Below are 15,322 nucleotides of genomic sequence, written 5' to 3'. Positions count from 1 at the left end.
TGTGGCAAAATGCACAACTTCACTTTCCCATAAATCCACCTCCAAAGGGTTCTCGTATTTTGCTGAGTTTAGAGATTTATCCCATGTGTACTTAAAAAGAAGAAAGCAATAATATGCACAGTCCCAGCCTGCTTATTATGCAAGGTTATCATGATGGGATTCATTCTTTTCCCCCAGTCTATTGAGAGCGAGTGGCCTATTTACATGTGAATTCCTCCCGTAGCCCTGAAGCCTCGCTCAAAGTAGCAAACGGGGCCACCTGCAAGGGGAGAGGGGGGAAAAGGAGGAGGAGGGAGACGCTGTTTGAGGAGCTGGAGAAGTGCACTCCTGTTTTCTTTGGTGCAGAGAAGAGAAGCCGGTTTCATTAATCCTCAGGATCCATGGAGACAGAGAGTGAGCTGTGGCAACACGAACACAAGAAAAACAGGCAGGTGTTTTTTTCTCACCTGAATACTGATCCTTCATCAGTTAGAAGCGCTGTGATGCCTGTAGGACTTTTTTCTCTTAGTGTTGCTCAATTTTATTTTCATGCCTAAAAATAAAAACTGAACAACATTTTCTCCCACAAGTACTGTACACCTAAAACTACCAAATGATCTGCGTTGCTTAATATGTTTCATAGGTCGTTATTCAGGTCCTTATTTAACTTTTGTCTTTTACTTAAGCTGTCCAAGAAGACTTTCGGGAAATTCAGTCATTTATTAACTTAATGTTCACTTTTTTTTTTTTTTATCTTTTACGTTTCTTTTCTCAATTTTTGGGATTTGAGTAGCAAAAGTCAGCACACAAATGTTCAACTTTATAGCCTTTTACTTGTACTCTGATACACTGAGTGGAGAAAACAGGTTTGTGTCAAAAACAGAGTGAAAGTGGGTCATAAGAGGATATGTAATCTAATCAGCTATAACTGTGCAACACTAGCTGTAAGGCTATTTTGATAAATAATAATAAATATAGACACATTGCACTGATTTCTGATAAACTGTCCCTTTGGCCTTCAAGCAAACACAAATGATCAGTTACTTTGATCATTTGCACAGATAAATGTAGTTGTATTACAATAATGCTACAAGACATCCCTTGTGTGCTGCAACATTGTTTTTCATCACGGATGGGGGACAGTGTTCATGGATTGACATTCCTGGGCTCAGCCTGTGTGAAAGCTTCTTTGTTGAGGTGATGATTGCTCGGTCACCTCTCACTCTCTGTCTGCGTGCAGAAAATTACGGGCAAATTACTTTTTCATACCATTTTGACCTTGAACCTTGGGCCACACAGTTATACCCACTCAACATCCACAACGCAACCATGTCCAGACAAAAAAAGTGGTCCACAAAGAGCCGTGTCCCCTCCAGACTGGGTATTGTGAAGCACAAGCCTGTGAAATCTGTCTTTGGTCTTGTTTGGGCATGAGGGATTACGGTGGGTTTAGGCTGCGGTCTCCAAAGCTTTGTGTTCACACACTGACTGATGGGGAAATTCATGGCGAGCAGTGGGCCCAGTGGAGTTTCATCAGTCAACAGATGAGAGGCCCCAGAATAGTTTAACAATTTAGGATCCTAGAGTTCCTCAATGTGTCATTAAAAACAGAAAGGAATAACATAACACAGTTTGCTGGAACAGAAACTTCATTAACACAGTAACAACCTTTAGAAGAAATATTCAAATGTTTGAAGAGGAATTAAGGAAGAAAAAAAAGAAAGAAGAAACACAAAATAATTTGATTTTCCTCTAACAACAACTACACATTATCGGATATATTCTTTAATGTAGTATCAATGTGTATTTTAAGGGGACGGTCTCTGTCTCTAAAACAACATTTTATGATAATCTGCAGTGGAATATTTTTGTTGTAAAATGTCACTATAGTCTGTTCTCCGTTTAATGTTGCAATGCATCTGTTTCAGCCTGATACCCTTATCATAATGTCTTTTTGTGAGAAAAAAATCACTGGACATTTGTGTCAAGTAGACTGTGTGATAATAACATTCAAATCAGATACTGTCTGTAATTCACCTAAACGCCTCTTAGCAGTGTCAGCCCTGAAATTAATTCCCAAACCAAAGAAAAAAGCCTTTGGAAAGGGTTCACATGGCGGTCATGCACATGTCTGCTCTATTTAGATATTTTAATTTCATGTCTGCCTCATGAGAGAGGGTACAGTCAGGAGGAGGGAAATGAAATGCAGCCCAGGTCATATGTGACTTTAAATGTTCACAGTGCATGGACACTATAGACTTTGTTATTTAGATTTGTATGTGTTTGTGTTTAAAGTAGGAAGGAAATATTTCCCTCCTGAGTTAGTGGTAATCATGCTGTTTAGAACAAGTGGGAATTGGTGTAACATGTTACAGTTTTATATAGGTATATGTCAATTATGATTTGTAATCTTCTCAGTTCCATCCCAGTTTAAATTAGCATTTTTTTTAGTAAGGGAAACCTTTTGATCACATCAGTCCACGTGTTAAATCTCACATTTTTCTCACAGTGTTTTGTTGGTGTAAATAATGAATCTCAACTAAATCCTGTAGTGCAACCAATTTAAATGTACTGATCTCAAAATCTCAACTTCTGCTTCTTACGTAAACCTTGAGACCAAATGTAGCTGCTCTTACTTCACATTACCACTAACTCTAATTGTTCTGATTGGAATCACATTGGACCTTAATCTAATCAGCAGGGAAACCTAAACACTCCATGTTATTCCAACTCTAAATGAGAGGTCTCTCAACTGCTGTGTTGTTTATTCGACTCACCTTGTGTAATGAAGCTAGGCGCTGCTGACCTCCTCTCGGTACAAACAGCATGACTCCCATGATATTGGCAATAACACTGAGGTATTTAAACAGCCACAACATGAGGAGTCTCCAGGAGGAGTTCATTAACTGAAAAGTGAGGGCCGAATAATGAACTGGGCTGTTTTCTTTAGCAGGCATGAGGAAGGCGCTGTGTTTTTTATATTGATGTAACTCAATGAATAACACCCCTGGTCAGAGTTTTCCAATCTGCTTTCATTTCCATGGCGATCTGAGATGGCCCTTCACAGCAGGAGCCTGTAGTTTCATAAAGTAGAAGTGTTCTGCCTGAGATATGGTGAAGTGCAGATAAGAAAGGATTGATGAGGCTTTTAGAGAGTCTGGGTTTCACGGCTGTCTGTGTGCACGCATTCCTCTTATCTGTATCACAGTCTGCCTGGAGGTACCCGTCTCACCTCTGAGAGTTAAGAGGCTGTACTTTGTCTTGTCAGCTGCAGGGTGTCAGAACGTGTGACGTAGATCAGGTCATTATCTTTAAAAACAACCCAAAAAGTCAACCTTTGAGGTGATCAGAAATCTTATCAAATGCCCCCTGCCGCTGTATGGGTCTGGCTCTGGAGTTTTCTATGAGAACCAGACTCCTAACTCCTACACGGTGTAACATTTCGAGGGGTGGGAGGGAAAGGGGGGGCAGGGGTGACTGGGTTAACGCCCCTGGCCCTCAGAGCCATAAATCAAAAATAATTAAAGGCAGGCTCCCGCCGCACATATGGTCCACAGGACTGTGTTGCACCAGTTAATTGCGAATCCATCAGCTACAGTAATGTTGTATGTAAATAGGTCTAAATATGTTGTGGCTTTGGGGATATCTTAATATCTATTAAAAGACTTAAATGGGTTATCTATGCATCATCCAAAAAACCCACAAGATGATATGTTAGCTTGACTCGATGTATCTCTTTCCAATGTATTTGTTTAATCTTGTATGATGCTGTTTATTTTATCACCTTTGTAGCATAATCTTTTTTCTTCTGATATCATTTCATTCTAGCGTTTTTTTGTTTCGTATTTGGTTGTTATTTTTATTCCAGTACTATTTTTACTTGTTAGTTATTGTTAGCAATTTGTTGGGTGAAGCTATTTTTTGCCCAGGGACACAACGACAGCTGACTGCAGTGGGGTTTGAACCTGTGAACTTTTCCCTGAATCCCAACACCAAGGCTCTATCCACTGGCTCTACTGCGCCACATCGCCTCCCCATTGTATTTAACAGGACACCTATTCCATAGCTATATTCCTAAATGATATATTGTAGTGGCCATACCTTATATATAGGTATATTTATCATCGTTTCTGTTTTCAAAATACATTATCAAATTTTGTCCGAATAGATTTAAACTTTACCGGACATCTTGACCGGCGAAAGAAAACCTAACTGAAAACTCTGCCGCACGGTCCCCCCCTTGTTCCTTTTGGTGACAGAGGTGGCGTGTTTGCTCATCGCTGGTGGACTACCGGAGAGAATTTACAGTGCTTGCCTCGACGGGGAGGGATTGCAATTGATTACAGCAGCGGAGCAAACGCGTTGCCCGGGGTAGGGAGAAAAAGAGCCACAGCGAAGAATAAAGGGCAACCAATGCGTCGGCGAAGTCTTCTTCGCTGCTTTTTGTGGCAGACTACAGCGCCACTTCAGGCCTGGCATATGTACTACAGCGTCTCAAGCGCTTTCGGCGGGCAATGGCCGGCCGGGCACCTCGTCATTCCCCTGATAGGGGAGAGTTGCCCAATAGCCCGTAGCGCCACTCGTCCTGACGTCAGGACAGTGATTCAAATCTGGATCAGTTTTTATCAGATCCGTTGCAGCTCCCTTTTTCTAGAGATTTGGGTTGGGAGGAAAATAGAGAGGGGTTGTGGTTTTTCTCGCACTGATATGATAGGTCCCCTTTAATGTATTATTGTGGGTTTGTAACAAGTTAACACATTAGCAAGCTTAACATTAATGTGCTAAGTCTGGCTCAGTTAGCTACAATACGTGACGGTTAACACCTGAAAGTGCAGGGTGTGGCCACTGTTTAGGAAAAACTTTCATTAGGTTATAATAAAACACCTATAGTTTTCAACATGCATGCATTTCCTTCAAAATGTATGCCACTGTCCAAAAAGCCTTTTACTAATTTACTGGAACTGTTTTTAAAAACTGTAGCTATTGGTTGAAAGCTTTCATTGCAAGTGCGTAACTTTGAAAGTGTATTCCACCAACACACTTAAAATAATTTGTTTTATGCTGACTTACCTGTATAAAAAGAAACGGGAGCATAGACCATCCCCAGTGGAAAACAACTGACTGACCTGTGAACTTGTCTGTAAAAATTTAAAGAGAGCAGGGAGCAGAGTTGGTTTCAGATTTAGTTTTACAGGTAAGACCCCCTGCCCAACTCCCTTCTCTTTTTCTACTCTGTTTAAATGGCAAGTAAATTCACTTCTGAACTGAGCAACGTTACCTCTTATCATGCCTCTCCCACAGTGCTCTTTGTTCGTCTACTCAGTTAATTTGCTGTCAGAGTTTTTTTTTCATTCACTGCTTTCCAATGCTTACATGTAAAAAGTAAACATGTGATAATACAGTCTAAAAAACATGATAAATATCGTAAGAGATAGTTTGTACGTCAGAGTAGTTTGGTATCCCCTCATAATGAAGTCATTTAATTGTAAATGACTCGTCAGATGATTGGAGTTTTCTGCTGAATTGGCTGCACGTAAAGTATTAAATTCATAATTGTGACCTTCTCCAATAAACTGACACTCAGTGAGTCCTTGGTTAGCTAGAAGGTGTCTTCCCTCCGTACGATGGTTGCCTGATCTCCTTAGAAAAAGACTGACGTCCAGTTAAGGCAGAGAACTTCATCCTTCACACCTGTAATTAGCGTATTGTCATGTCCAAAGAAACTTATATGAAAGTTTAATTCTTTATGTTAGAGTTGTCAATGTCTTTTTGGTCTTGGTGCTGTTATGTTCTATACCCTTAATTATTTCTTCCTCTCATNACGGCCAAAAAGTGTTTTGTGTGTTCTCAGTGGCCTTAACCATTTAACACCAAAATCTTTTTCAGTTCATTTGTTATAAATATCCACTTGGCCCAAGGAGGAACTGAAAAAGATTTTGGTGTTAAATGGTTAAGGCCACTGAGAACACACAAAACACTTTTTGGCCGTACCTCCATTCATCTGATAATTTGGACAATTTCACACAAATTTCCAAGAGCATAAAATGATGAGGTGGCGGTATTTATGACATGGATAGGCATAAAACTACGAGGTAGTAATTCTAGTTTGCTGTAAATCAAATGAATTGCAATGAAACAATGACTTTGAGTTTAGAGTCAGTCATGTTGACTTCAGAGACATTGATCATTGAGGGAATATTTCAACATTAACGGGAATATCAAAATGTACTTTCTTATGGAGATTCAGATGAGATTAACAATACCACTCATGATCACCTGTACATCAGCAGCAGGCGTTAATAATGTGATTTCATTTCCGGTCATTACCTTTGAGTGGTCTGCACATTTAGAATTGTCAATAATGATTTATCTGTTTCAGTGGTTTGTAATAGGCACTGTGAAAATGGAGGAGAGTGCATTTCTCCTGATGTCTGCGAATGCCAACCAGGCTGGTACGGACCCACATGTTACTCAGGTACAAGGTTACATCTGTCACCAAGTGTATATTCACAATGCATCTACATGAGGTTTCTATTGTAAAGTTTCCCTCACAATTAACACAGCCTTGATATTTATAGACTCCCTTGCTGGGTGGCACACCATTTAATCATAAGACAAACTACTTGCATTTAATAAAACAATACATCTGATGTAACACAGGAAAATATACAGGCTTTTTTTGTCTGCCTTACTGTATACTTAACATTTTAAGAAAAACTCTAAACTACAAATCTGTATAATCGAAATGTGTCCTTGTGTCTTCCTCAGCTGTATGTAACCCCGTCTGTCTGAATGGAGGAACATGCATTAGGCCCAACATCTGTGCCTGTCCCGGCGGCTTCTATGGCTCCCAGTGTCAAATTGGTAAAACTCATGTTTATTTATCACACTGACACATCTGACTGCTCTGCTGTTCAACCCCAGAGAAGGAGTGTGCAGAAATCCTGTATCTATTTAGGTCAGATTATTTGAGGTGGTAGCTTGCGTGAAAAGACAATACACTACAGTAACAGTCAGCGTTAAAGAGATGTATTAGTTAGCTGATACCGGCTTTTTATGTAAACTCTATCAGTCTACCTGTGATATAATGCAGTTTCCCTGCAGCTGCATCCAATCAGAACCTGTCAATTAATCAATTTAAGAGCTTCACGTTTCTCTCAACATATACAATGTTGGTAACCAATCTGCAAAACCATGAAGAACTTCCTCTTTTCTGGGTTTGAATTTAGAGTTTGTGATAAGTCAAATACATTTAATAAATAAAGAAACTTGCAGAAGTATCAGCAAAGTGAACAGCATACTGTACTTTAAAAAGATCTGAGACTCGGTTGCAATGCTGAGTTTACTTTCACCAAAAATACATTTATAATTGGCTGAATCATGCCAGCCCTTACTCCCTCACAGTACAGGGTCAGGGGCTTTCTTCTTGTACAGTAGAAGAGGATGGATAATTTTTTCAGTTTAATATTATTGTGTTTTTCAGCTGTGTGCAGTCAACCTTGTAAGAATGGAGGTCAGTGTATGAGGAACAATGTATGCTCATGCCCTGAAGGCTACACAGGAAAAAGGTGTCAAAGGAGTGAGTAAACTGGCATGTTTTAAGTCTTATTTAAAGTGAAACTCGTCACTGGCAGACCACTCCCAATATCTCACCCTAATGTATAAAAATGGTATTGCAGGTGTATGTGAGCCAATGTGCATGAACAAAGGCAAGTGTGTAGGACCCAACACATGCTCCTGTGCATCAGGGTGGACAGGGATGAGGTGCAACATACGTGAGTGACTCCATGTTTTATTTATACACACCAAATATAGCAAAAGTATATTTGAAATCTTGAAATGATGTATTTAACCTGCATTTGTTACAGTTCCTTTAATCCATGTCATTGTTAAAGGCAAGCGTTCAAGTTGTGTCAGATCTTCTACCCACATGACGAAGCTGCTGTAGACTGAGTTCAGCCTCACTCTGTTTTTCTCACTGTAGCTGTCTGTCTGCAAAAGTGTAAAAATGGTGGCGAGTGTTTGGGACCAAACACCTGCCACTGTCCCTCCGGCTGGGAAGGTCTCCAGTGTCAGACACGTGAGTTCATTCATGATAAAACAAAGGATATTCAACACCGTACACTCGCCCCCTGCCATAACTTTATTTTTTACTAATTTGCTTTTTGTTGTCAGGATAAACGGACAAATGTATTTGATCACTTTATTCTTTTGATTATTTTTTGTGTCACACATGTTAACTCCTGTAACATTGATCCTCTCCTCAGCGGTTTGTAAGCAGCGGTGCCTGAACGGAGGCAGGTGTGTCCTTCCTGACTACTGCTACTGTCGGAGAGGCTACAAGGGCTTCACCTGTGCTACAAAGGTCAGAAAAGGATCCCTAATTTATACAGTACGGGTCTCTGTGTAGCCCACTGGGTAGCAATAAGAACTCCAGGGTTATATTCCCACTGGGATTTGTTAGCCCCATGTTGTGTCACAGAGCTAATTAACTGTTTTTCTGAAAGATAAATGTCCAGCAATGATACAAAATCTCAAGACAGCCATCTGATGGTTGAGAGACTGCATCACAGATGTGTTCTGTGACAGGTTGAAAATGCAGTCTGAAGTATACCACTATGTTTTTGCTGGGAAAGAAAACACATATATATTCACCAGTTATTCATTGTAAACTGAAGTATACAAACAAAATGAAGCACTTGTTAAGATTTTACAACGGTTATCTTTCAGAATAAACTTATGCTCTGCTCTATGGTTTCCTATTACAGCACACCAAGAAAAACAAAAGTCACCAACTTGGACTTAGGCTTCAAATAAATGAAACCTTAGATGTATCTTTAAACATAGCATGGAAAATCTAATGATTGTGTATTTATTTCTGTTTGCAACTTTACAGGCATCACAAGCCTGATGGAGGAGAAATGGGAAGATAGGAGCTACACAATGCACAAAGCAAGAGGAGGGCATCATAAATGGTTGTGACTGTGCAAATGTGAAGGCTAACAGGGGGACATGATGGATTGCACTTGTCTGCTCTGTATATCACTACCTCAAGGCTCACAGTAGCACACATCTGGTAAAGGCATCAGCAGAGACTTTCCACATATGTGAATGTTACTGTACAGTATTATGTAAAATGAGTAGATGACAAATCTGTTACCGTGATAATTCATTCATAAAGTGTAGGTTATCACCAATAGGTTTTTAGCTTTGGATGTTTCACTATTTAGCCAAATTAAAACTTTGCCAAACGGCACTGTTTGTTTCTCACTGTTCAAATGCTATGCCGCTTTATTGATTATGGCTCATGTAGAGGTTCACATCAGGTACTTGTTTAAGACTGAAGATATGGTGAGTTGAAATGATTTTTTCAGTTTTGCTTTCATTAATATATTGTTTGTGGGGGCTGAGTAATTACCATGTTTTGGGGATATATATAGGGTTTTGTATAAAAAAAATATCAGACAAAATGACACTGTGGTACAAGTTATGTGACAAAATAAAGAATGTCCAAGTTATGTGCTTTTGTTTTGATAAAATGATCTTGATTCATGCACATCTCTTTGATTCATTTATTGGCACAAGCTACAGTACAGTACATATCATGTTTATACAGTCAAGTGAGAACACCTAAAAAGTTCAAGGTTTCTTAAAAACAAACAAAATATAGTAGAAAAAATTTAAAAACTACATGTTTCAGCTAAATCATTGAATCGTCGACATTTGCATAAAGCCTCTTTTTGGGCTTCCGTGACCTTTGACTCGGCACTATTGGTACTTCTTCCTCTCCTCGCAGAGAGGGCCAGAGAAAGGAGGGCGGCAGCGGCATTTGTCTGGAGAAATACACTTTCCTCCATTCAGGCAGGACTTAGTGCACACAGCTTTAGCAGGGACAAAAGAAACAAAACAACGTGTTTAATCATTTGTAAAACCTAAGAAACAAGTATCGTAGTTTATAACTAGAGCTTGTAAATCCCAACACTACAAATCCAGAAACTGAGGTGCGAACCATTTCCAGGTCTGGGTTTGTGTCACATCTGGCAAAACCCTTAGCTAGGAATGTTACCTTAGCAGATTTACACATTTGACTTATACAGTTATCAGCTGTTTGGCAGACTGATAGCTAACATTTCTCTTCAGAGAAAGTTGAAGACAGTTAACAGGGATCCTGGGAAAGCACAACCAAATCTATAAAGAACAAAACTTTGAATGGATGGGAAAGGAAGCAAAAATAAATCAGGCTTGTAAATGCATTCATGCATGTGGAAGTTTTTGGTCTTTGGGAGCAGGTTGAACTCACCAGTGTGGCAGGCACCACCCAGCCATCCCTCCGGACAGCTGCAGATTCCTGGAGCCACACACATTCCCCCGTTCCTACAGCCTTGTGGACAGATAGCTGCACGGGAAAGAAAATACATAGAAAGACATTCAGCATGCCGAAAAACAAAACAATCTGAGCTCACATTATCTGGATTCAGAAACATTTCTAGAGGAATAAATCATTTGGTTTAGCCTGGCTCTGCCTGAAGGAAACAAAACCAGTCTACCCAAACCTCTAAAGATATACGATTTAACACATCTCGTTTGTGGAATCCAAACAAAAACTGAAGCATAAAAACAATATGTTGCGGTTTGACAAATTGTGTGTTGGTATATTTCTTAGCCAGCGTAGCCGTTACCCCCATGTCCATGTTTTATGTTAAGTTAACAAGTAACGCACATCTAATTTAATTCTTAGCAAGACAGGGATTAGTCATATATCCCAACATGTGAAGACTATGTTATCTTTATAGCAAAAACATATGAGGTAAATAGGAAAAGGAACCAATTTGCTTCTTAGCTTTATTAAGTTAATCTCAACCAATACCATTGTTGGACATTTCTGCTATGCGCAACTTGAGCTGCACTTTACTGCCAATACAAATGTTTCATCCATTATTCACACATCATACATTTAAATGTAATTCATAACAACTGAGCTATGAATAGCTGGTTTCCATTCTGAAAGCAACTTGGAACCAATACCATAAGTATTTAAAATGTTTTAGTGTGCTGCTGAGGATGAATAGCTCCTGCTGAGAGACCAGCTCCATTTGGTGACTTTGACCTTTGGTGTCAACAGGGTAATTAGATACGATCATAGAATGTACAGACCATCTTGGCATTTTGAGCCGGTCCAGCTCGAGGGGCAGATACACTTGGCCACTCCGTTAACAGCGTTGCATTCCCCTCCATTCCAGCAGCCGTCTTCACACGTCACTGTGGAAAGAGACACAGATCACTGTGATAAGCTGGATGATAGTTTCACTGTCCTGTACTTAAGTATTTTGTCAACACTTATTTTAGAAATATTTAACTTAGTCACATTCCTAAATTCCCCCTGTCCTGGTATTTGTCTTGCAAGCCAACAGATTTATCTTCTAACCCTTACAGTACCAGTTGCTACAGGATTGATGCAGAACAAAATGCATTAAGAATAATCTTGACAATGAAATAAAAAATAGACACGAACTTAACAACTTCCAAACAATTGTTGAACCAACAAGATATTTAAATTACAAATAACTGCAAACAAACCCTTACCTTTGTGACAGTATCGTCCTCCATATGCTGGAGGACATCTGCATTTTCCAGGACGAAGACACGTTCCCCCATTCTTACATTTGGGATAACAATTGGCTGCATTGACACAAAATGTTGACATTAACACTCAAAGTGTGAATCTTAAATATTGTAAAAGTAGAATAAGTCATTATGATGAAGAGGTATACCATATGCTCTCTTTTGGTGATTTGGAAATCAAGATTCTTAAACTCAATATAGGGCTACATTCAGTATCCTGACAGAAACCTAAAATAATCTGCAGTTTAGTTACATTACAGTCTTATAAAATGCATTATGTTTGTAAATTTAAGAGCATGACACTTGAAAAAACGTATTTCTTCTACTAGAGGAGGAACATAGCTATATAAAACATGTAGGCTATTGTATATTATACTGACACTTTTCTAATAAGAGAACATACATGCAGGTAAAAAACAAAAATAAAAGTTTGTAACATCACCATACTGGCAGGTCTCTCCTTCATAGCCCTTGGAGCAGAAGCATGTGTTGTTGCGGATGCAGACGCCTCCGTGTTTGCACGGCGGTTCGCATTTCGCTTTTGGGTCAAAAACGAACCCGACCGCGACTCCTCGGGGGGCGTCCGAACCCGCGGCGGAGCAGAGAGCGACCAGGGAGAGCAGAAGAAACGCTGAACAGAGACCCACGAGACCCATGTTTAGTGTTTTGTTTCTGGGAGAGAGAAAGAAACAGATAGGGGTTGAGGAGATGGAGGAGAAAGTACCGAGAGACCTCCCCACGACTCCCCCGCTGTGCACACACGGACACTACAGTACCGGGGCGAGCAGTCGTGGGCAGGGGGGCGGGGAGAGAGCGGTGAGGGGCCGGATGATGTGGTGGGGTTGGATGCGTGGTGAGTTTGGAAAGTGGGCGCGTCACACAAACATTAGTTTTTGCTCATTTAGACGCTGGACATGGGTTGCCAACTCTCATGCATCTGGCGTGTGACACATGCTTTCACTCTCAATATCCCACGCTCTCACGCTGCCCAAACTATTCTCACGCCAAATACAAGATGAACCAGCGGTCGTTTTTGGTTGGTTATTTACTATGTTGAGTTGACAGCTGCTCAAGCTGTCGATCCACTCCCTCCCCGCCCCCACCACTCTTAACAACGTTAACAGACAGCAGAGCAGTGGGAGCCGGTTGGTCAATCCCCGACCCGTATTACGACATGCGAAGAGATCCAGTAGAAATGATGCAAAAGTAAAAGTCTGCTGCTTATTGTCAGTTCTACTAGGCCAAAATAGAGTCAAAGAGTATATGGGAGTGAGAGTGTATTAATCTGTGGGTCATGTATAAGCCTCTCACGATAATTAATTTTGTTGGATACATTTTCCAGGAAATGATTGCGATAAACGATAATATTGTCGACACCGTTGCATGACCATTTTAGACCACTGACATAATGATAATATATCATCAGTGGCATTTTTATATGTACAAAAGTGGTGGGGCACAAAAAAAGTAGATGTCTATATAAGCTTCTGCAGTGACGTGCAGTGAGATTCATGGCTGGTGAGGCACTGGCAATGACTCTTCAGGTTTACAAATTATATATTTTGACCTTTAATCAAAATATAATATTATTTTCAAAAGATGTTTTCGTCTGATGCTTCGATAATTTTAAACAGACAGTTCAACAAAAGGATACCCACAATTTTTTATTTGATCATTTAAATATTGAATTGTTATAAAATTGTGGTCTTACCTTGACTTGAAGATGAAGTCCATTTGCCTATCCTTCTGGACAAAAATCTCTATTACTTTTTTGTAAAAGTCCTCCTTATCTTCTTGTAGTTTCAAAAGTCTATCAAATCTAATTGATAGATTTATGATTCGAAAATTATAAAAGTAGGGTCGACATGTGGATATTATCCGACGTTTCCCACAGATCTTATTTTGAGCTATTTTCTAAAATCCTATGGAGAAATCTCATTGCTTTTTTGTCGAGGGACGCCATGCGCAGCTTACTTCCGGGTTTTAGGACGCGTCACTGCATCTCTCTCCTCTCCTCTTCACACACACCACACTTTTCGCAACACAGCTAATCAGCTCTGAATTATGTGAGATGACATATGGTGGGGATGGGCAGCTCAGTGCCCCTATGGTCATTATTTTTTTGTCACACAAATTAAATAGGACAATACTCTGAGCATGCGCAGTGTAGTTTTTACAGTCACCGTTCACTTAGAGTCTTAGGTTGCGTCTCCTATTCCTTGACCTCTGAGTGAAACGTCACGGCGTTAAGGGATAGTGGATAGGAGAATTCAAAAGGACTTAGGAGAAGAGACTGCGGTACTTTAGAGAATCCGAGTGCACTTTCACTATCCAACGTGTTTATGATGTGCCAGCGGACGTCATTAATGTGCGTCTGCTGCTGTAGGGAAACTATGGAAACTAAAGTTTTCTATACAGCAGACTACAACATGGATGTTTAATAAGAACGAGGGACTACTGTAAACTCATCTCGAGACTGCACCGTGCTCTGATGCTGTTGTTTTATGCTTTATGAACGTGGACAACAGAGAAACATATTCTGGTATACATATGTTGTCTTTTTGATGGTTGGGTTGTCGAATCCTGGATTTTGCATTCATTCGTCACTTATTTTTCAGCTAATTTTTTATTTAATATATGTTTTTATTTAATTGTGACGTCCTGTCTGTATACTTGTGCTTGTACTTGTGCTTTACAATGTATTGTTTATTTTTACATCAAGTGCTTGAGGGTGAGATTAATATAATCTTTTTTATTTTGGGTGGTGCTTTTTATGAACAGCCTGGTTGCCACGATATGCACCCCTTGCTATCTCTGACAATACACGTGTCACATACATGAAACTTGCTCCATTTATTGGTACTAGTCCTACAACTATACCCAAAGTGCTTGAGGGTGGGATTAATAGGAGCATCTTTTTTTGGGGGGCGCTTTTTCGGCAGGCCAGGGGGTGCATTTCACGACGGGGGTGCATCATTTGACACACCGGTACTCAGTAAGAAGTGCCGGTACCACACTGGTAAAAATCAGAAGTGCCGGTACTGCGTACCGGCGAGTACCGGCCCAATTCAAGCACTGCCTAAATAGTGAATTCTAAAGCTACAGTAGCATTGTGAGCAGGCCCGGTTCTACGGGGGTGCATAAGGGTGCACTGCACCCTCAGTTGAGTCGTTATGCACCCTCCATTTGAAAAATGAAAAGTGAAAAAAAAATTAAAAGTGAAAAAGATTACATATATAATAATAGTAGTAGTAATAAGAAAAATATAGTTGAAATAAAATAAATTGTAATTGTGGTTAAATAAACATTGTCTGCTGCATTTATTTGGTCAATTTAAACGGTAAGTAACGTTATTATGTCAGGTGCGCGTGACCTGTGCCGCTGCGCGTTCATCATCTGCAAGGTGCTTACACAGCAGTCAATGATGGACATCAGAAAATGGTTAAAACAACCAGCCCTTATCGCCAGCAGTAACACTGCATACTGCAGGTAATAACAGTTCAGATGATGGGGACATTACGTTACCCTCGGCCACTGTCGTGGACACTAACGCCCGACTCGCCGGCTTTGCCCGCCTCGCCCACGGAGGCGGAGCAGCCGCAGCCGTCTTCGTTGCCCCAAACACCGCCACCCCTCGGCGGCCCACAAGTGCCGGAGGACCTCGGCAAAACAGAGCCTGCCCAGGTATATTTTAAAAAAAGTACTCAACTCGCCTGTACAG

The 15,322-nt window shown here is 40.3% G+C and overlaps 2 protein-coding genes across 2 annotated transcripts; one reads left to right on the top strand and one right to left on the bottom strand.

Annotated features, from left to right (window-relative positions):
* The first annotated feature begins 6,247 nt into the window (after positions 1–6,247).
* LOC104960469 (von Willebrand factor D and EGF domain-containing protein-like) lies at positions 6,248–9,486 on the top strand. The gene is made up of 8 exons (XM_010788535.1): positions 6,248–6,257; positions 6,359–6,454; positions 6,748–6,843; positions 7,463–7,558; positions 7,659–7,754; positions 7,964–8,059; positions 8,247–8,344; positions 8,876–9,486. Exons 1-8 carry the CDS (start codon positions 6,248–6,250, stop codon positions 8,888–8,890), a joined length of 603 nt encoding a protein of 200 aa, XP_010786837.1. The 3' UTR covers positions 8,891–9,486.
* A 32-nt stretch (positions 9,487–9,518) lies between these two features.
* On the bottom strand, positions 9,519–12,664 carry seraf (Schwann cell-specific EGF-like repeat autocrine factor). Its single transcript, XM_010788403.1, has 5 exons — positions 12,044–12,664; positions 11,563–11,658; positions 11,134–11,238; positions 10,280–10,375; positions 9,519–9,860 (listed from the first exon to the last, which is right to left on the bottom strand). Exons 1-5 carry the CDS (start codon positions 12,255–12,257, stop codon positions 9,748–9,750), a joined length of 624 nt encoding a protein of 207 aa, XP_010786705.1. The 5' UTR covers positions 12,258–12,664; the 3' UTR covers positions 9,519–9,747.
* Between the last annotated feature and the right edge of the window lie 2,658 nt (positions 12,665–15,322).

Source organism: Notothenia coriiceps, unplaced genomic scaffold (assembly GCF_000735185.1).
Source record: "Notothenia coriiceps isolate Sejong01 unplaced genomic scaffold, NC01 NC01_scaffold00031853, whole genome shotgun sequence".
NCBI classification, from domain to species: Eukaryota; Metazoa; Chordata; class Actinopteri; order Perciformes; family Nototheniidae; genus Notothenia; species Notothenia coriiceps.
Note: the sequence above shows the minus strand (reverse complement) of the source record. Positions and strands in the feature narration are given on the sequence as shown.